Source organism: Myotis daubentonii, chromosome 3 (genome assembly GCF_963259705.1).
Source record: "Myotis daubentonii chromosome 3, mMyoDau2.1, whole genome shotgun sequence".
Lineage (NCBI taxonomy): Eukaryota > Metazoa > Chordata > Mammalia > Chiroptera > Vespertilionidae > Myotis > Myotis daubentonii.
In genome coordinates this window covers 69443058-69466010 of record NC_081842.1, presented here as the reverse complement: position 1 = coordinate 69466010, position 22953 = coordinate 69443058, and the positions used below count along the sequence as shown (strand labels likewise).

Below are 22953 nucleotides of genomic sequence, written 5' to 3'. Positions count from 1 at the left end.
AGCCTGTAACAGTCCCTAGTTAATAGCAGTCTCATACATTAATGTTATTTAAGAAGGATATAGGAATGGACTGGTGAACTTGTCCGTTTAGAAATGTTTTGTATAAAAAATAGTTGCCAGTTCTTGAATGGTGGGTAGGTTTGGGGTTGGCAAAAAGGAAAGAAGTATAGGGAGTGAACTGACAGAGGCAGGTAGAAAACAATACACACTAGGGCAGAATTTCTTCAAAGTCAGCATTGTTGAAATTTGGGCCTGGAATTTGTCGGACTGTGCTATCCTGTCATTGTAGACTGGTTAGCAGCCTTAATGGCTTTTCCCACTAGATGCTATTAGCAGTTCCTCAGTTGTGCTAACTTAGAATATCACCAGACATTGCCAAGTGCCCTTTGGGGAGAGGGGGAGAGCAGGAGAACACTCAATGTTGAGAACCCCCATTAGTTGAAACATTGAATAATTTCTTGATTATTCAAAGAATTAAATGCTAGAAAGGTAGTGTAGAACCACATTAAAGTAACTTGAGTGTTAGGACGGGGAATTTGACTTGTATATTACTAGAAATTTGAACTCAGTGTACATTGTTGTGCTGCTTCTCACCTCCCTTCTATTCAGGCTCTTGCTGTTTTAAAGTGTGGTTCATGAGCTATACAGCATTGATATCACTTTGGAGCTTGTTAAAATACAGAATTTCAGTTACCCATCAAACTTATTGAGTGATAAATCTACATTTTATCAGGATCCCTAAATGATTTGGGTGCACAGTAAAGTTTGAGAAACACTGCTTTGACCACCTTCTCACCTTGCTTAGAGGCATGACTTAGACCTGATTTAGGTAGTAATGTGATAAAAGTTGTGATTCAGGATCATCAGTCTGGTGTTTTTGATTAATTAAAATGAAGAGGTCCTGAAATTATAATGCTGTAGCCATGAGGTTATGAGGGCTTGAAATTCATTTACTAATTTCTGCCACTTGACTGAAGAAGGGAGCTATTATAAAGGAATAACTAGCAGATCTTTGTAACTGGTTGAATATAAGAAATAAGGGAGGTTTGAAAAATAACAGGTCTTAAGCCTTGGTGATTGAGTAAATTATGTTATCATTAATTTAAATGGGAATTTCTTTGAAAAACAGGTGTTAGTGATTGGTAGCAAGATGATAAATAGTTCAACATTTGTTTTTTTGAGTTTGAAAATATATAGGCAAAAAATACCAGGCAGATGGTTAGAAAATGTAGAGTCAAGACTTATATCAGAGTTGGAGAAAATTAGGGATCATCTGGGTAAGTAGTTTTTATCAGATAAAAGATTTTAAGGGAGATACAGAAAATGATTGAAGGCCTTTGATAGAAAGTGTCTAACATTAAGGTTACTTATACCAGGAAAAAAATAGGTGGCATGCACATTCCATTGAGTAAGTATTAGTGATACTCTGTTTTAACAGTGTCAGTTCTATACTTATATTTTACTTTTAAATATGCTTTATATATTTTTGCTGCGCAAATGAATCATTAAGTAGTAGAACTACTTTTTTCCTTTCAGAGTAATAATACCTTTAATTTCATAGTGGAAATTATGGTCCATTTCACAGTAATTTTTGTACATGCTGATTTTGAGAAGGACTCATCTGTCACTAGGAGAGCCATCTTTGTAGTGTTTCTATAAAATCTTGGTTGCTTATTTGCCCTGGCTCGTGATCATCTTTTATTCCAAGACTTACCGTAAAAGTGTGTGTCTATACTTTATATGTCGTTACTCCTAAATTTATGAAATATGTCTAGATGTGGCTTGGGAGGATATAAATATATTCTTAATTGACATGTAATTTTTTTTTTTAATTTGAACAGTTGAACCCACTGTGAGCTTGATAAAAGGGCCAGATTCTTTAATTGATGGAGGAAACGAAACAGTAGCAGCCATTTGTATTGCAGCAACTGGGAAACCAGTTGCACATATTAACTGGGAAGGCGATCTTGGTGAAATGGAATCCACTACAACTTCCTTTCCAAATGAAACAGTTACAATTGTCAGCCAATACAAGCTGTTTCCAACCAGATTTGCTCGAGGAAGGCGAATTACTTGTGTTGTAAAACATCCAGCCTTGGAAAAGGACATCCGATATTCTTTCATATTAGATATACAATGTAAGTAAATGGTAACATTAGCTTTTTAAACATGTGATGCATTTTGTTTTCATTTTCTTCCTTTAAAATTATTCTGTATCAAACTGTGTTTAATTTTAATATTTAGTATTCAGAAATTCTTACAGCTTTTCCTTACTGACATTTTTCCCCCTTAATTTAAAAATATTTTTGTGGAAATTTCATTTAACCAGAACAGTTTTTATCAGTTTGTAAAGTTGGACAATGATATTAAAGATATTCTCTAACTTAGAATTATTTAGCTTTATTTTTTTTTAGACCTTAAAAATAAGGTGGACTTAAGCAAATTGTGGAAATTTATACTTCAAAATGTACAGTACTTAGAGACAAACTACTTCGCCAGTCCAATTATTTTAGCTGTTAATCAATTTTATTGATGCCACCCAGAATGTTTTCTCTTTTCTCAGCAAAAATCTTTTACTTCCTAAATGCATTTAAATTATTTTGAAAAATCTATATTCTTTCAGTATACGAACCTAATTTTATTGATTGTGTAAGATTCTCATATAGGTAAAACAATATTTTGACACATCATTGGGATAATAATCATTATAAATAAGTTTAAAGTTGGCCTAGCTTGTATTTTTTTGTTATGGGATACTCTGTTGTGCTTATGTTTGTATGTGTGTGTATACTTTTCCCTTTATATTTTTGCAAAGCATTTTAAAAGTTGAGCAAGATAAAAACTGATGGTGCATATCAATAAGGGCAAAGAAAGTGAAAATTAAGCATATTAGAAATAAATTTTTTTAGGCTCTACTGTCATTTATGTCATTCATGGTCATTGTACAAATCATAAATGTAGATAGGTTTATGAAGTTCTAATTTTTGTGGGGTTTTTTATATAATGCATGGAATTTAAAATTAGTTAGACTTGGTGTAATGGTTTCTAAAGCTAATTCTAAAGATTTTTAAAAAACATTTATAGGATTAAACTTGAGAAGATACCTATGTGAATGTTATTACCATTGTATTCTTCAATATGAGTACCTTGTTGTCCCCTTTCTTCTGAGGAGAATCCAATTAAAGTTTCCCCCCTTTCTTACCTTACTTTCAGACTCTTAACTTTTTCCTTTTCTTGTAAAATGCAGATGTTAATTGTAAGCACTATTGATATTTTCTTAGATATATTTTCTTTTCCTGTATCTAATCATTACTGAAATTTTCTTCCATTTGTATTATGTATATTATTTTTTGTTTGCTTGAATGCAATCCTAAATATATACATTTTTTCTACTATAAGATATTGTAATTATTATTTAGATTTATTACCATGCTCCTAAAATGTTGTTAGAGTGCTTATGGCTTTTTCCTCTTAATAGGGACCATAAAACATGTAAACAAAGTTTAAGAAGATATAATCTTATATCTAAAATTCATCTCTCAAAATCTGGAGGTATTCTTTGGGGATACGTTAATATATCTCCCTTCCTTTTAAAATAAAACTCACAGATATCTATACTATTCTTTCAGCAACATTTTTAGTACCAATTTTAAGTTTCAAAAATGTTTGTTAATTCTTGGAATGTATAAGAGGCAGGCATTTCTTTTTTAGAATTCTAAAGTAATTGTACCTTAGTGAAAGTTTAATTTTTTACTACTTTTTTATAAATCTTGCTTGATAGTAGGTCAAGCTTTTCTGGCATAGTTACAGGCTAATATAGTCTCTCTCTAACCTCCCATCTGACCATGTACTATTCATATAATTTACTATGTCGTTCACAGAAACATGGAGGGTCCCTGTACCTTATATTAGTTCCTTACAGAAGTCTTTCATGACATCCCAACCTCATCCCCAATTTAAATTAAGCCCTTCCTCTTGTCTTCTCTGTTAGCATCCTATTCTTTTCCATAATAGATTTTAGGTAAATAGGTTTAAATGCCATGTCTCATTGTCAAATTAAGAACTGAAATGTATTTTCATATATATTTTTCATAATAGGGTTCTTTAAATTTTGCTTTTGGTGATTATAGATTTGTGGATAGTCTTACATTCAGTGTTTATAATAACAAGAACTGTAAGTGCTTGTAGTTGCTTAATGTTTGGGTACTCATTGTTCATTTATTTACTCATTTGGTCAACTAATATTTATTGAGTACTGTCTTCCACATTGGTTATGTACTTTGAGAGAAGAAAAATTTATTTCTATTCTTCTAAAGTTTAATTTACTATGTTTATGCTTTACCATTGTATGTTGTATTTATCATTAACAAAAAATAATCTGTTCTGTCATGAATTTATTTTATAGATGCTCCCGAAGTTTCAGTAACTGGCTATGATGGAAATTGGTTTGTAGGAAGAAAAGGTGTTAATCTCAAGTGTAATGCTGATGCAAATCCACCACCCTTCAAATCTGTGTGGAGCAGGTAATAATGTTAGATACTTGTAAATTTATTTATTTAAAAGTGAAAAGAATTTTTAAGTGCTTAAAGTTGTTTTTTATCAGTGTAATACATGGTTATATTAATAGGTGAAAATTAAATTAAAGGGTTTCTAAGTGTTCTACTGCACCTCCCCCCACCTTTCTACCAACCACAGTTCTGTTCCTCAGAGGCTACTTTAGCAGTTCCTTCTGATAGTTACTATTATAGGTCTTAAACTGCTCCTTCTTCATTTAGTCATTTTTAATGCTACCTACTCACTTCTTATTATGACTGATGAAAATTTAATTTTAGATTTACCCCTTCACACATGTATGTACCCATATACATACATATTCCTACCGTTTGTAATCCCAATGAGATTAAGTCACTTTTTTAAAAAAATTTTTTATTGATTTTAGAGAGAAAGGGAGAGGGAGAGAGAGATAGAAACATCAATGATGAGAGAGAATCATTGATCGGCTGCCTCCTGCACGCCCCCTACTGGGGATTGAGCCTACAACCCAGGCATATGCCATTGACCAGAATCGAAACCAGGCCCTTTCCACAGGCTGACGCTCTAGCTACTGAGCCAAACTGGCTAGGGTGAGATTAAGTTACTTTTAGTTAAATTTTGTAATTGTTGTTTGCCTTTATGTGACAGGTAAATACTATGTACTGAGAGCTAAGTAGTGTATTGGAATTCTGTTTTCTTTTGTATAAGCTATTTTCCCTGAGGCTAGTAATTGGCTTGTTTTTACTTGTGTAGCTTACTATGTATATCCATAATTCTCTTTAATTATGAAATTTTAACTATTACAATAAAGTTTTTATTCATATTTCTCAATATATAGGGGCTCCTTCAAACCAGAGCAGTGATGGCGAACCTATGACACGCGTGGCAGAGGTGACACGCAAACTCATTTTTTTGGTTGATTTTTCTTTGTTAAATGGCATTTAAATATATAAAATAAATATCAAAAATATAAATCTTTGTTTTACTATGGTTGCAAATATCAAAAAATGTCTATATGTGACACAGCACCAGAGTTAAGTTAGGGTTTTTCAAAATGCTGACATGCTGAGCTCAGAAGGTTCGCCATCACTGATCTAGAGAGTTGTATTTTTCAACTGTGGATAATTTTTTTGTTCATTTCCCGCTCCCAGCGGCCCCACTCCCCTCTCCTGGCTGCATAGTTCGCGCAGGGCAAAGGCGGCCTGGGTGTGCATTTTGGCAGATTGGTGCATTAGCACCTGTCAGCTGGGGATTCTTCCCCCCCCCTCCCCCAGGGCCGTTTGTGGGTGTGGCCAGTGGCAGATTCGGTGCATTAGCACCCGCCAACCCGGGATCCCTGCTGGAGAGCCGTTTGTGGGCGTGGCTGGTGGCTGATTGGTGCATTAGCACCTGCCAGTCCAGGATCCCCGCGGGAGGGCTGTTTATGGGCGTGGCTGGTGGCCGATGGCTGTGGTCCCGCTGCCAGCCCTGGGTCTGTTCCCATATGGGCTGCCTGCCACCCAGGTAGAAAATAGCAGGCTGGATGGCACTGTCCCACCCTGCCTGCAGTATGCAAATTAGCCGCCATCTTTGATGGCAGTTAATTTGCATATCTCCCTGATTAGCCAATGGGAAGCGTATCGGAGGTATGGTTAATTACCATGTTTGTCTATTATTAGATAGGATACTAGACAGGACTAGCCAAGTTAGTGTAGGTACCATTTAAAAATGGTGCTGTGGTTTTTACTGTCACAGATGTCCACCTGACAAATGAAATTATTTTATTAGAGGATCCTTCTTTGTGTATTTTTGTTTGTTTGTTTGTTTTTGCTAATCCTCACCCAAGGATATTTTTTTCCATTGATTTTTTTAGAGAGAGTGAAAGGGAGAGTTAAGGTTGGAGAGAGAGGAACATTTATGTGAAAGAGAACACATCAATTGGTTGCCTCCTGCAAGCACCCCATCGAGGACCAGAAATTGAACCTGTGACGCTTCCATGCATGGGCTGGAACTCTAACCACTGAGAAACACTGGCCAGGGCCAAAAAACTAACCATCTTTGGATGGAGCAAAGCACAGACTTGTTCTGCATTAAATGATGCTTTTAAATATATTACAGAAATTGCTAAAACATATCATGTACTTAAATGAGATGATGTTCCATTAAGAAAACTGTAGATATATCATGAATAGGTCCATAATTCATAGATAAGTATTTTGATTCCATTGATAATATGAGTATGTTTTCAAATAAGATGTTTTTCTAATTTTCTAGTTTTCTGATTATAATTCTTGAGAATCTCATAATTTTGTTCTCTCCTCCCCTCCCATTCTAATATGTTGACCTAGGTACACTTATATGAATTGATATTTTGAAAGAATTCTTAATGGGCTTTATTAGTTCAACTTTATAAAATTAAAAATTCATAATTTAGTACATGCTTCATTTTATAGTGACTTTTACATATAGGATACTGGTTCTTTCACTAACATCTTAAAAGTTAATATCTTATTCAAACAGCTATCAATAAATAGAGACTAAAGATATATAAAATAATCTCATTCTCTTCCAAATCTAGGTTGGATGGACAATGGCCTGATGGCTTATTGGCTTCAGACAATACTCTTCATTTTGTCCATCCACTGACTTTCAATTATTCTGGTGTTTATGTCTGTAAAGTCACTAATTCCCTCGGTCAAAGAAGTGATCAAAAGGTCATCTACATTTCAGGTAAGTTAATATCTACTTACAAAATGGGTTACTTGAATTATTCCTATAGTGATAATCATAACAATAATACTATAATTATGGTGATAATTTATACTTGTGAAGATATAGATTCCTCAGTCTGAGATTTTCCAAATAATCTAAAGATAAAATAAAGTAATCCTATCTGAAATACATGTGCAAAGTGGCATTCCTTTACTTAAAGAAATAGCAAAATGTCTATGCAACAACTTTAAGACCTATGCATATAGTTAAATTTACTGTTAAATAGTATTATTTATTACTTTCATAGGTAGTGTGTGCCTTTCTAGGTTCTTTACACCAAGAACAAGCAGTGGGATTTTTTTGTCTTGGGTTGGACACTCGGCACACAAGTGTATGATAAATAAAGTAGGATATCAACTTTGATGACCTGGCTAGTTAAATAACATTGTCACTCAATGTTACTATGCCATATTGGTTACTGAGAGGTAAAGTAGGAATACTACTGAAAATGTTCTAATGAAATAAATTTTAGATGTTTTTTATTGTTAGTCTTTAAACCACTAAGAACTTAGATATTTCACATTCCATTTGTTTTGCTGTGAAAGTTCTTGTTAAATTGACAGTATAAATTTGAATATTCACAAAATATAGTTAATGCTAAAAACATTGTTTTCTGGGTGTGGCTAGAAGTAATAAATTCTCAGTGGAATTCTTATTTATACCAATTATGTAAATTATTTTGAGCATCTCTTTACTGACTATAAGAATGCAGCAATCCTCATGCCTAACACATGGAAAATTAAAGGCAAAAGGAAGAGAACCTTGAGAAATACAGGTTTGTATGGTAATTCTATAATAGGTAGGTAGAGTATTCATTTCTGCTCAAATCTAAAACTAAATTAGAGATTTTAGAGAAATTTTATGTTATATTCTCAGTCCTTGTATGATCACTCAACTTAAGAAAAGTCCCCTATATTTCTCATCACAATTTGTAATCATATGTTCATTTATTTACTTGCCTATCCTCACATTTAAACAATTGTGTTCACTTAATTTACCACTTAGTTAATGCCTGGCACATGATAGGGGCTCAATTTTTTTTTTTTTTTTTTCATGAATCTCACAAGAAGTTTAGAGCTATGTACATCCCTAGCTCTCCCTTTCTTCCAGCAGCAGTGCTTTGGTAGAAATCTAAATAAGATTAGATATTAGTATACTAGTCTCCCTTTTTCCCTTAGAGATTTTTTATTTAAAAAAAAAGAACCTTAAAGCCACAGGAAATGTATATTTAAAATGTACCTATTTAAGGACTGCTTACCTTTTTCTGTTATACAAAATTTAGTGTGAGATATTACTTGTAAACCTTAGACCCAATGTGTTATGATTATGTAATCCTATCTAATAAAAGAGTAATATGCAAATTAACTGTCACTCCCTCACGCCATCACTCCATCACAAAGATGGCGGCGGCCACAGAGCTAGAGCAAGCAGGAGGCTTGGGTTGCCCCAGTGAAGGAGGAAGCCAAACTTCCTGCCTGCCTGGCTGGCCCTGAGCTCCGCTCAAGGCTACAAAGTTTAAATTATAGAAGATAAATAAATCCCAGATACTTGCTTCCAGCCTGCGGGTGTGGCCAGCCTGAAAACAGCCATCAGCCCCTCACCCAGGCTGGCCAGGCACCTGGGTGTGGTTAGCCTGAAAACAGCCCTCAGCCCCTCACCCAGGCTGACCAGGCACCCCAGCAGGACCCTCACCCTGATCCTGGACACCCTTCAGGGTAAACCAGCCAGCCCCCACCTGTGTACCAGGCCTCTATCCTATATAATAAAAGGGTAATATGCAAATTGACCCTAACAGCAGAACAAGTGGGAATGACACACACTGACCACCAGGGGGCAGGTGCTCAATGCAGGAGCTGCCCCTTGGTGGTCAGTGCGCTCCCACGGGGGAGCTCTGCTCAGCCACAAGCCAGGCTGACGGCTGCCAGCACAGTGGTGGTGGTGGGAGCCTCTCCTGCCTCCTCAGCAGCGCTAAGGATGTCCGACTGTAGCTTAGGTCTGCTCCCCGCTGGCAAGTGGATATCCCCCAAGGGCTCCTGGGCTGCCAGAGGGATGTCTGATTGCCAGCTTAGGCCCTATCCCCCCCAGGGAGCAGGCCTAAGCCAGCAGGTGGACATCCCCTGAGGGGTCCCAGACTGCAAGAGGGCACAGGCTGGCCTGAGGGACCCCCTGAGTGCACACATTTTTGTGCACCGGGCTCTAGTAATTTAAATATTAGGGCTCAATTTGGGAAATCTCACATTGGTGGTAATCCTAAATTCATATATTTTGGCATTCTGGATCCACTTCCTAGTACTCCTGACTTTTGTGTCCAACTGACTATTAATTGATTATTAACCCTATGTAGAAGTATAAATAGACACAATTTCACATTGAAAATTAAGGTCCTAATCTTTCTCCTGCCCCTTGCCACCAAATCTCTTCCTCCATTAGTCTTCCTCCCTTCACTTATTGGTTGCTCTTTCCATCTATGTCTGAGGATATAATCCTTGAGACTTACTTACCTTTGATACTTACCTCTCATACCCTATTCAATCCATCAACAAATCAATGTCAGCTTTCCCATTATGTTATATACAGAACCTTACCAATTCTCTACTTCTACTTCAAATATTCTGGTCCCAGCCATCAGAAACTCTACTTAACTATTGGAACAGCCATTTAATTGTTCTACTTTTAATCTGTTATCAAATGAGCAGCCAGAATATTTTTAAAGGATATGTCAAATCATGCCACTTCTCTCTTTTAAACTTTCCATGGACTTTCCATTCTCACTTCCTTTAGGTCTTTAACAAATATCACCTTTACAATCGTATTTAAAATTGAAACCTCTCTCTTCTTGCCTCGCTACTAGTTTCTGTCTTCCTTCTCTGCCTTATTTTTCTTTACTGTACTTATTGCCGTGTGACATACTACATATTTTATTTTATTTATATGCGTCTCTTTTTACCCTAACTAGGACATAAGTCCTAAGAGGGCAGGATTTTTGCTTGCTATAATTACTGCTACATTCTCATCATTGGCAATAATAATAATGCTTATTAGCACATAGTAGGTGTCCAGTGAACTTTTGTTGCATGAATGGATAAATTTGAGAAGAAAACAATCAGGAAAGAATTAAAAATCAAGAATCTATTTTATGTAACTTTTTTTTTTTTTTTAAAGTAACTGGTAATAAACTTCATACATTTTTTGATTATTTTCTAGTAAGTCTCCTAAGAATCACAGTTTTATTGCCACTAAGAACTTAAGAAAAAGATAGCATTATATGACATGGTTTTCTTCAAGAATTAGACTTTATTTTTTTATCCACAGTGTTTAATACAATACATTATGCCGAGTTTATTTAAATCTTCTAAGAGCTTCTTAGGAATATATCAAAATTCCTAGATAAAATACTGCCTTTCCAAAATGACTGATAAAGCTTAGTAGGCTTTTATTAGAATAAAAGGTCATAATTCACACAGAGTAAATTGTCAAAATTAATCTTTTTCATTGGAACTTTTTTTTACCTCAGTATTAAAATTGGTATTTATAGCCCTAGCTGGTGTGGCTCAGTGGGTAGAGCGTCGGCCTGCGGACTGAAAGGTCCCAGGTTCGAATCTGGTCAAGGGCATGTACCTTGGTTGTGGGCACATCCCCAGTAGGGGGTGTGCAGGAGGCAGCTGATCGATGTTTCTCTCTCATCTGTGTTTCTAACTCTCTATCCCTCTCCCTTCCTCTCTGCAAAAAATCAATAAAATATATTTTTTAAAAAATAAAATAAAATTGGTATTTATAATTTTTAGAAATAATTAAAAATATCTGTGAAAGGAATGTCTTATGACTGGAGACTGAAAGTTCTACTCAGAACAAAGTAGAGTTAGCAATCCTGTTTGAGAGAAATTGTTCATAATTTTATTATACGTTTCCTAAGTGGGTAAGCATAAAATTTTGGACAAGAGGTGATTGATTCAAGATTGCAGTATTCGACTTCAGTTCTTACTCATGGGAATACAATGGCTCTTTGTCCAGTATGTGTTTTTGTAGTTGCTTTTGCTCTGTATTTTTTCCTTGATACCTCTTATTGCTCTCTAAGAATAGGGAAGCATTTTTTATATGTCACATAAGTTCTTCCCTGCCTAAAACTCCAAGTACTTATCTAAGCAAATCTTGAATTTCAAATCATACTGATTTTTAGGATCCAGACATATTATAAGACTTAGAATCCACATATTCTTAGCAATCCTTAAACTTTTAAGATTCGTAGATTTTTGTTTACTTAAAGACTTTATATAAAGTCTAAAAGAAAAAGTAATAAATTTAATTTTTAACATAGTAATTATTATGCTAATATATACTTTATCACTAAAGGGCCTTACTGTAATTTTTTCCTCCCCATTTGGCAGAACTCATTAATTTGAAAAAGAAACTTAAGAAGTTCTTCATTTAGGTGTGAAGAACTCACTGTATAGTTCATTGCATTTGTTATATACTCATTTATCACACACATTCAGCAAATAATATAAAAAAAGTCTGACTGAAAAAATAAGAAATGCTGTTGTGAAAGATATTAAATAATGATAAATAAGTACCTATTGGTGATTACAAAATACTAGTCTTTCTGTCTCCTTACATTAATTGTGACTTTCATTTATCGTGGAGGAGGGAAATAATTTAAAAATATGAATAAATGTCATATGCATTGCCATATGTACATTGCTTAAAAATACAAAATAATAAAGTATTAACACTAGTCCCATTTTCATGAAATCATATTAATAGTCAAGGTATGCTATTTTTAACATTGGTTGAGAAGGGGATGGTTTGCTCAAAAATTTCTAGAACCACTGACAAAATTAAATAACAAGATTTTTTAATTGGCATTTGGGGGGTACTTTTTTGAGTTAGATTTATCTAAAAGCTGTAAAGAACAGCTTTCACATAAAGAACATTGCATGTAGAAGTAGTAAATGTCAGATTGTTGGGGTTTTTTAGGACACTTTGCAAAAATGTTTTATGTCTTATACTTGTTGAGAGCTCAGGTATATGCATTGTTCTGTAAAAATAGCATTTCATTAAGAGCCATCAAAAACTTTAAAATTTTCTGTGCATAAAAATTTCAATTATAAATAATTACTTAGGTGATTGTACTTTCATTTAAATATGCTGTGCCAGTTTATTGTAATACTTTTTCTTTGGGAATCATTGTAAAAATGACATTTAATACTTAAAACTTGACTTTTCTATTAGCCCTCCCTCCTCAGAAAATACATGACTTGTCTTACAAATGATTAATTTTTAGTCTATTTCTTTAATAGCCTGGTTCTGTGAATTTGGTTTTATAAGGCTTTATTACTTTAATACTAGAAATGGTCCTGCAATTCCACAATTGGGGTTTTTTTTTTTTGAGATTTAATTTGTTCAACACAAAGTTAATTTGTTCTCACAAATTAAAACTCTTCCTTGATTCACTTACATATAATATAACTATTATCCAATTCAAGGTACTTGACAGGATTGCCTATTCGATTGGTTTACACTCATAGGAAATAACTTATACTGTACTTATTAAATTTATACTGTACTTGCTAAATTTTTACCACATTCTATACATATGGCATTCCGTGATGAAACCTGTTTCAGTAAGTATATTTTTTAGCTTGTAATTTTAGAATAACTTATCCCATGTAGATTTAGTATTTTTCTAACAATCATTTTTAAAAACTATCAGTACCACTCATGTAAAAATTAATAATAGGAGATTACCATTTGGGTCATTTATTTTTATCAGTGAAGAAATTCAAGATTTTTTTGTCTCATCCTTTCTTCAAACTCTAGAGTTTTATGCAACATGACCTATGAATACCACCTAATTGATAATTAACCAATCTTTAATTTTTACTGTTTATGTTTAGTTGCTTTTTAATATTAATGGCTATTTTCTCTGTATTCTAATGGCAATACACAGGATCATTTGCATCTAATATTTAAGTATTATTAGAATGTTCTCTCTAAAATATTAGCTACTTTTTTTGAAACTCCATCATAAAGCAATGTAACATTAAATTTTGCATATATGGTTGAAATTCCTCCATTTTCTAAATGTTCACATATTTTATCCATGGGCTATAGACATTTTTATAATTTATAGTTTACATGTTTTTACTTTGTGAGTCTCATTTGATAATAGCCCATTTGGCTAACACAGTTTAAATATGCTTTTTATTTTTTTAATTATTAAATAATGGCATGTACTGTATATATCCTTTTTAAAAATTGAAGTTCTCTTTATTTAAGGAAAATATTTTTGAGAGAATTATTAAACCAACAGCTTATTCTATGACCACTTAACAAGATTCTATAGTTTTTCATTCTTTTATAAATTAATTCAGATCTTATAAAAATAAACTATATTAGGTAAAATGGATATTAAGAAAACCTACTTTGATTATTTTCAGTCTTTTTTTTTATTTCCTTGTGCTACTGGCCAAAAAAAAAATTACATTTTATTTATTTGATTTAATTTTTGGTACGATAATTATTAAGCCAGCTATATATATAGGATACTTAAGTAATGCTTTTCATTTAAAAAACTAAGAAAAAACTCCCAACATTTCTCTGAGTACAATATAATGCTTAAACTTGGAATAGAATAGGTTTACATCGTATGTAATTTTTAACTCCTTTTACTTTATTGGTAATTGTCAGTTTTGTTATTTTTTTAAAAATATAGAAATACCATTACATTCAAATTTAATTAAGAATGAAAAACTATTGTTACTATGAATATATATTCATTAGCTGTGCTGTCTTTTCAACTTGCTGCTGAATCAGCCTGCATTGACATTCTTTGCCTTTCTGTGTCTTGTCTATCTTTACTGTTTCCATTAGATCCTCCTACTACTACCACCCTTCAGCCTACAGTTCAGTGGCATCTCTCAACTGCTGACATCGAAGATCTAACAAAAGACGTAAAAAAATTGCCCTTCCCATTGTCAACTTTGGCAACAATTAAGGATGATGCAATTGGCACGATCATTGCTAGTGTAGTGGGTGGGGCTCTCTTCGTAATACTTGTAAGTGTTTTGGGTGGAATATTCTGCTATAGGAGAAGACGGACGTTTCGTGGAGACTACTTTGCCAAGAACTACATACCACCCTCAGATATGCAAAAAGAATCTCAAATAGATGTCCTTCAACAAGATGAGCTTGATTCTTACCCAGACAGTGTAAAAAAAGAAAACAAAAATCCGGTGAATAATCTAATACGGAAAGACTATTTAGAAGAGCCTGAAAAAACGCAGTGGAACAATGTAGAAAATCTCAGATTTGAAAGACCAATGGATTATTATGAAGATCTAAAAATGGGAATGAAGTTCGTCAGTGATGAACATTATGACGAAAATGAAGATGATTTAGTTTCACATGTAGATGGTTCCGTAATTTCCAGGAGGGAGTGGTATGTTTAGCAACCACTAAATTTGACTTAACTATGTACAATGTTTCATTCATACTAGTTGATCATTTTCAGATTGTTCATACTTTTTCTTGAGGAAGAATAAGCTTTTACACCTTGATTTTCAAGCTTTTTTATATTCTAATTTGACAGATGCAAATGTAAAATCTGGGTTCGATGTGTATGAGCTGCTTTACAATTTTTTTTTCAATGCTGTACTACTGTCTCAAGATATAATTTTTAATGCAGAGTACTTTACTGGTCTGAGGCACACAGGTAAGAAGAAATGTCAACATTAAATGTATGACGTTTTTGGTACACAAATTTAAAAAAAGAAAGGAAACTTCCTTGGTATTGTGTATTAAATGTTTACCTAAGACTATAATCTCAATTATAATGTTTGTTAAACATACCTCTCAAAATTTATCACCACTAAATGATACTACATTTAAATTGACTAATTCAAGAAATGTTTATATATATTTTTAGTATACAAAAAATATTCAGTCTAATGAAACACCTTTCCTTTCAAGCATTATTTTCTAAGTTTCTCTACAAATGGAATCTTTACCTCTGCATTTTAATGAGCCTTGCCATAATAACTGTAGAATGGCTTTTCAAAGATATTTTGTTGCACTAAAACTGTGTTAGTAAACTCAGTGAACATGATGTGTGGAAGAGCATAATTAGCTACTCAGTATTTTTGGCCAGAATACATGCAAGAGTAATAAAAACATGCCTTTTAAACATCGTAATTACAATATTTTTCATCTCTGGAGGACATTTCTTATGTAGTCATGTGAACATGAAATTTGGTACAGTGTTAGTTTGTTTTGATGCTTTATGTCCTAAATATAAGAATAATAATAAAATATGGTACACAGTTAATAATAGTACAGAGAGGGCATTTCAGTATATGGATAAACATGGGCAAACTAGCATTGGAATGCCAATTTTAGGAATAAGATGTTTCAGCCAAGAATCTATACAAAGAATTTTCTAGACCATGTTGTTTTAGTCATTTATATTGATATTGTTCAAACGGGTAAATATACAGAAAAACGTTTAGATATACTTGGGAACTTGAGATTTAACAATAAAAATCTGAATTATAAAACCAATCACTAACACTTGCTGATGGATATTGTCAGACCATCCTCCTTTTCCCCCCAAATGTATGTATATGTTTCAAGATTTTTGTTTTTCCAATTAAAACTGGAAACATCATGAGGTTTTTGTTTTGTTTTTGTTACCTAATTCATTAAGTATATTCTTTCCAGAAATGTATCTTGAAAAAAAATGTTATATAAATCTTCAAATGTGGATTTCCTTTTGAGGTAATTAAGTTGCTTCTGTGGAATCCTATAAAATTGTAATAATGACAACTATTTTGAAGCCCAAAGAATATGGTTTTTGTATTTTTTTCTGTTGATGATTCATTTACAAAAGGACTGTATAGAATTGCCTTAGGTGTTTTGCCAGGGAATTGAAGTGGAAGTTAGTAGGAGAATCATAAATTAAATAAATTATTTTGTTAATAAAAAAACAAAGTAGGTCCTTTTTTTTTTTACCATCCCAACTATCGCCCTTTTCATCCTTGTCAAATCTAAAAAAATGGTTTATACGGCAAAGCTCTAACATGTTCATAGGATTTTACAAGTAGTTAAGGCTTTATTCTAAATGAGTATAACTCAGTTTCCTTTGTTTTAACTCAGTATTTTCTGAAAATTAGAAACCTATTTTTCCAAACATTTAGTATAAGGCTATAATGTCCATTAAGGATTCAATCCAGTTCACTGATATCTTGTTAAAAATACCTGATTTTAAATATAACTGATAAATAAATATTAAGTCTCTTTGGTCCAACTCATTGGAAGAAAAACTCTTGACAATACTTGGTGGTTGAAATAACTTTTTTTTTAAAATTAAGTATCAACAATGATATAGCCACAGAAAGATGGGTTCTAAATTTTCTTACCATGGATGATTTGTGGCTTTTTGAACAAATTTTATCTTTAGAACAATCATTTGCAATGCAATATGAATCAGCAGTCACATTTATAATACTGTATTAATCTCAACTTAAGTATAAGCTGAAGGAAATTAGAACTGTATTTCAAAAAATTACTTAGTGCCCTGACCGGTTTGGCTCACTGGATAGAGCATCGGCCTAGGGACTGAAGGGTCCCAGGTTCGATTCCCCTCAAGGGCATGTACCTTAGTTGCAGGCACATCCCCGATGGGGGGTGTGCAGGAGGCAGCTGATTGATGCTTCTCTCTCATTGATGTTTCTAACTCTCTATCCCTCTTCCTTCCTCTCTGTAAAAAACCAATAAAATATATTTTTTTAAAAATTAAGTGATTATGAACTTTCTTTATATTATGGCTATTGTGCAGTTAGGGTTTTTTTTTGTTTCTTTTGTTTTTGGCTGGAGAGGATGCAAGTAAAACTGCAAGTATTTGACATAATTCTGTATGTTTAAACTATGTGGCAAACTAAAATATTCCAAAATTTTAAGAATCTGATACTGATGCTTAAGGCCTTCTGAAGCATTGCACTGTTGTTTGTTAGAGCTTTGTGTGTGATTACTGTACATAGAGACTTGTTTTTAAACATGAGTAGTTATAGGAAATAAACAATTTTCTTAATTTTTGAATATCAGTGGTGCATAGACAATTGATATATATGAAAATCCTACTCAGAAAAAAATGAAAGAATAGTATTTTGGCCATTTTTATACCTATTTATTTCATATTCTTTGAACTGGTTTTTCATTTTTGTATTTAGGTAAGGTTTTTCTTTCACATTGGTAAAAATATTTCTATAGTACAATGGAGATTAATGCAACACTTATTTTTCCTGCCATTCTTTTTTTTTTTTTTAACTTTGTTTCTTTTTTTTTTAATATATTTTTATTGATTAAGATATTACATATGTGTCCTTGTCCCCACGTTACCCTCTACCCCCCCTCCCGCTCATGCCCTCACCCCCCCCCCCCCCGTTGTCCGTGTCCATTGATTAGGCCTATATGCCTGCATATAAGTCCTTTGGTTGATCTTTCCCCCTTGCCCCCACCCTCCCTCCAAAGCCCGACAGTCCCATCAATGCCTCTCCGTCTCTGGATCAGTCCTTGTTCATCAGTTTATGTTGTTCATTATATTCCACAAATGAGTGAGATCATGTGGTATTTATCCGCTCTCCAGTTCCATCCATGCTGTGGCAAATGGTAAGAGTTCCTTTTTCTTCTTCCTCTTCTTAAAGAATACCTTCCAGCATTTCATATAATGCTGGTTTGGTGGTGATGAACTCCTTTAGCTTTTTCTTATCCGTGAAGCTCTTTATCTGACCTTCTATTCTGAATGATAGCTTTGCTGGATAAAGTAATCTTGGTTGCAGGTTCTTGCTATTCATCACTCTGAATATTTCTTGCCACTCTCTTCTGGCCTGCATGGTTTCTGTTGAGAAATCAGCTGACAGTCGTATGGGTACTCCCTTGTAGGTAACTGACTGTCTTTCTCTTGCTGCTTTTAAGATTCTCTCTTTGTCTTTTGCTCTTGGAATTTTAATTATGATGTGTCTTGGTGTGGTCCTCTTTGGATTCCTTTTGTTTGGGGTTCTCTGCGCTTCCTGGACTTGTAAGTCTATTTCTTTCACCGGGTGGGGGAAGTTTTCTGTCATTATTTCTTCAAATAGGTTTTCAATATCTTGCCCTCTCTCTCCTTCTGGTACCCCTATAATTCTGATGTTGGTGCGCTTGAAGTTGTCCCAGAGGTTCCTTACACTATCTTCATATTTTTGGAATCTTTTTTCTTTTTTCTTTTTCAGTTGGGTATTTTTTGTTTCTTTGTATTTCAAATCTTTGACTTGATTCTTGGGATCCTCTTGTCTGTTGTTGGATCTCTGTAAATTATTCTTTATTTCAGTCAGTGTATGCTTAATTTCTAGTTGGTCCTTTTTCATGTCCTCCATGGTCTCACTATACTTATTGAGGGACTCATTAAATTTATCGGCGGTTTCCATAAAATTCTTGAAAAACCTTATAAACGTGGCCTTGAACTCTATATCCAGTCGTTTACTTTCCTCCGTTTCTGCCATTTGTGACCTGTTTCTTTGTCTCCGCATTTTGGCTGCTTCCCTGTGTTGATAGAGTGGCTTTCTGTGCTAGGTGTCCTGTATGGCCCAGTGGCTCAGCCTCCCCAGTTACCTGAGGTGGACACTCTTGGTGCACCCCCTTGTGGGCTTTGTGCACAGTCTTGTTGTAGCTATGCCTTGGTTGTTGTAGGATCACTGGGAGGAATTGACCTCCAGGCCAATTGGCTGTGGGAATCAACTGTGTCTGCAGCGGGAGAACTTCTGTGCTGGAGACACCCTTCTGGGGCAAGACTTGCTTCAGTGGGGCTTTGGTGCTCACTGAGACTGCACCCTGAGTGTGTCCCTTATGGATCTGAGGAGTTGTGATCTGGATGGTCCCCCTCTGACCACTGGTACAGTGGCTCTTGGATCTAAGGAGGTGCTAATTTAGCCTCTGTCTGAGGTTACTCAGCAGGAACTACGAAGAGAACTGCAGATTCCCCTTCCTTTTTTTGGAGTTTGGAAGTGCCCTGATGATGCTCAGCGGTGTAGCAATGCAAGCCGCTGTGGGGCCTTGGGCCTTCTCTTAGAAACTCTGGATCTTTCTGGCCTGGCTGCAGTTAGGTAATTACAGGTTGCAAATGGCCGGGGCATTCATATGAAAAAGCCTCTGCAGCAGCCTGGGCGGGGCGGGGTCTCAAGGAATCAAAGGCAGCTATGGCAGAGCCTCAGCCCTGCCTAAGGAGTCCGGAGTCCCAGTGTCCCAGCAATGGCTGCAAGCACCTCTGAAGGAAAGCTGCCCTCAAGATCGCCCGCTGCCAGACAGACCAGTTTCTCCCCGTATGAGTCCTGGGTCCCCAGAGACTTCCCGGAACCGGATTTCAGAGCCGTCTGGAGCTTGTGTCTCCCTCCGGATTCAAAAAGACAGCCGCATCCTCAGGTGCCAGACCCTTTCCGCGAGCGCGCGAGCCCCGGTACCTCTGCACTCCACCTCCGCAGTTCCTCTGGCTCTCAGTGTGCTTTTCTTTCCTTCTAGTGGGAAGCAGCAATTTCCTGGTGTTTATCTATGCCGCCATCTTAGTTTTCTTCCTGCCATTCTTTATTAAAATACATCAAAATTTTAATAGGCTAGTGATTACTTCAAAAGTGATGTTTGAGAAGTACTAGTAGTTTAAAGATTTATCTTACCATGTGCCTAAAAGGTTTCTATTTGACAAGTCTAACATTAATTAAAACATTAAGGTTTTTCAATAATAAGTTCTACTTACTGTAAATTGTTTCTGATAGTCATATAGTGAAAAGTTTTATAAAGATAACATTGGCTAAATGTTTAGCATAAGGGGCTGTAAGAAATACAATGTATTAGTGCAAAAATGTAGAAAAATGTAGCCATTTGATATGTGAAAACATCTGAATTGAGTTTGATTTTGCTTTTGATGAATACTGCTAAACCAAAGTATATGAACAAGTAAGAAATTGTTATATGTAGAAGTAAATAATGTAAAAGGGAAGAAAGGAAGTACCCCTGTTGAAATTTAATTACAATAGTGGACTGATTTATAGTTCAAATTTTTTTTCCTGTTTATTGTTTAGAAACGTAACATCTATAAAAAAAAAAAAAGTTTCTCAGATTTTTGGCACGTTTGGATTGAATTTTAATTTGTACCAATAATTTTTATTTTATTTTTTTGACAAGTTACTTATCCAGTGTTGGCCCCAATAGCCACACAACAATCTTTAAATAAAAGCTTTTTTAAAAAATTATTTATAGAGGCATATTTCTATAACAAGCTATGGCTCTTGTATTACCTTCTTTGTTCTTATTATGATATTTGCTGGTGTGTGTGTAACCTAGTTTTTCTTTAATTAATGATATTTTGTGGGATTTAGGAATCTTATTTCTCTTCCAAATAAGAATGTATCAGGTTAAGGATACATTTAAAGTTCAGGGAGCATCTAAATTGATATGTTAGCCATTTTAAACTTTGCTTTTAATTAATCATTTAATTCTCATCTCATGTATATACTTCATGAATATGTTTTCCACCGTCACAAATTATCTTTATAGCTCTAGCTTTAAGTGTTTTTGCTGTCACTTTGACATAAGTCAAATTATATAGATTGACTTTTAATTTGGAATTAACATATTTAATATGATTTATAAGTTGGCATTTAGTGTTTTTCTTTTTTGTTTGTTTTGTCTTTGTTTTTTTTAAATTAAATCTTTATTGTTCAGATTATTACATTTGTTCCTCTTTTTTCCCCCAATAACTCCTCTCCTCCCAGTTCCCACCCCACCCTCCGCCCTCACTTCCCACCCACTGTCCTCATCCATAGGTGCACGATTTTGGTCCAGTCTCTTCCCCCATCCCCCACACCCCTTTCCCCCCAAGAATAGTCAGTCCATTCCCTTCCTATGTCCTTGATTCTGTTATAATCACCAGATCATTCTGTTCATCAGATTATTTATTCACTTGATTCTTAGATTCCATTGTTGATAGATTTGTATTTGTTGTTCATAATTTGTATCTTTACCTTTTTCTTCTTCCTCTTAAAGGATACCTTTCAGCATTTCATATAATACTGGTTTGGTGGTGATGAACTCCTTTAGCTTTTCCTTATCTGTGAAGCTCTTTATCTGATCTTCAATTCTGAATGATAGCTTTGCTGGATAAAGTAATCTTGGTTGTAGGTTCTTGGTATTCATCACTTTGAATATTTCTTGCCATTCCCTTCTGGTCCGCAAAGTTTCTGTTGAGAAATCAGCTGACAGTCATATGGGTATTCCCTTGTAGGTAACTGAGTTTCTTTCTCTTGCTGCTTTTAAGATTCTCTCTTTGTCTTTTGCTCTTGGAATTTTAATTATGATGTGTCTTGGTGTGGTCCTCTTTGGATTCCTTTTGTTTGGGGTTCTCTGTGCTTCCTGGACTTGTAAGTCTATTTCTTTCACCAGGTAGGGGAAGTTTTCTGTCGTCATTTCTTCAAGTAGGTTTTCAATATCTTGCCCTCTCTCATCTTCTGGCACCCCTATAATTCGGATGTTGGTACGCTTGAAGCTGTCCCAGAGGCTCCTTACACTATCTTCATATTTTTGGATTCTCTTTTCATTTTGCTTTTCCGGTTGGGTGTTTTTTGCTTCTTCGTATTTCAAATCTTTGATTTGAATCTTGCAATCCTCTGGTCTGCTGTTGGGAGTCTGTATAATGTTCTTTATTTCAGTCAGTATATGCTTAATTTCTAGTTGGTTCTTTATCACAACATCGAGGGTCTCATTAGATTTCTTGTACCTCTCATTAAGTTTATCGGCAGTCTCTAGAAGACTCTTGAAAGACCTCAAAAATGTGGTTTTGAATTCTATATCCAGCAGCCTGCTTTCCTCCATTTCTGAGATTTGTGTCCTGTTTCTTTGTCTCGGCATTTTTTATGCTTTGCTGTGTCAATACAGTGGTTTTCTGTGCTAAGTGTCCCAATTACCTGAGGTAGACACTCTTGGTGCACCCCCTTGTGATCTTTGTGCACAGTCTTGTAGCTAAGCCTTGATTGTTGTAGGTAATACTGGGAGGGATTTGACCTCCAGGCCAATTGGCTGTGAGAATCAGCTGTGTCTGCAGCTGGAGAACTTCTGTCCTGGATCTCTTGGGCGGCGCTAATCTAGCCTCTGCCTGAGGCTAACCAGCAAATGCCTCTGTGCAAGGCTTGGGCGGGGCGGGTCCCAGGGGATCAACAGGGCAGGGCGGGTGGAGTGAGCAGTTATGGCTGCTCTCAGTCCCGTCCCCAGAGTCTCTGCCTCTCAGTGTCCCGGTAATCGCTGCAAGCCCCTTGGAGAGAAAGCTGCCCTCGAGTTCCGATCGATGCCAGACAGTTCCGCTTCTCCCGTTCGAGTCTTTGTCCCCAGAGACTCGCCCAGACTGGAGCTCAGAGCCTGGGACTCCCTATTGAAACAGACAACCGTGCCCTCAGCCACCAGCCAGCTCCGCACGCACCTCCGCACCTTTGTATTTTACTTCAGCTCTGCGCCTCCTCTGAGTCTCGGTATGCTTTTCTCTTTCCTTCTAGTTGTAGAATTTCCCCTCAGCCAGTCTTCCTGTGGTTCTGGGTGATGTCCGTTCCGTCTTTTAGTTGTATTTTTGAAGTGGTTGTGCGAGGTAGCAATCTCCGGTGT

General features: G+C 35.3%; 1 protein-coding gene across 2 annotated transcripts in view; it reads left to right on the top strand.

Moving 5' to 3' along the window:
- Positions 1-22953, top strand: part of NECTIN3 (nectin cell adhesion molecule 3) — a 136680-nt gene that overhangs the window by 52507 nt on the left and 61220 nt on the right. Inside the window, exons 3-6 of one of the 2 annotated variants that reach the window (XM_059687882.1) lie at positions 1842-2138; positions 4406-4523; positions 7091-7242; positions 14155-16644. In XM_059687882.1, the coding sequence (XP_059543865.1) occupies positions 1842-2138; positions 4406-4523; positions 7091-7242; positions 14155-14732 (1145 nt within the window). In that variant the 3' untranslated portion in view covers positions 14733-16644. Of the gene's footprint in view, positions 1-1841; positions 2139-4405; positions 4524-7090; positions 7243-14154; positions 16645-22953 lie in introns of those variants that run through there. The other variant, XM_059687884.1, reaches the window with a different exon arrangement.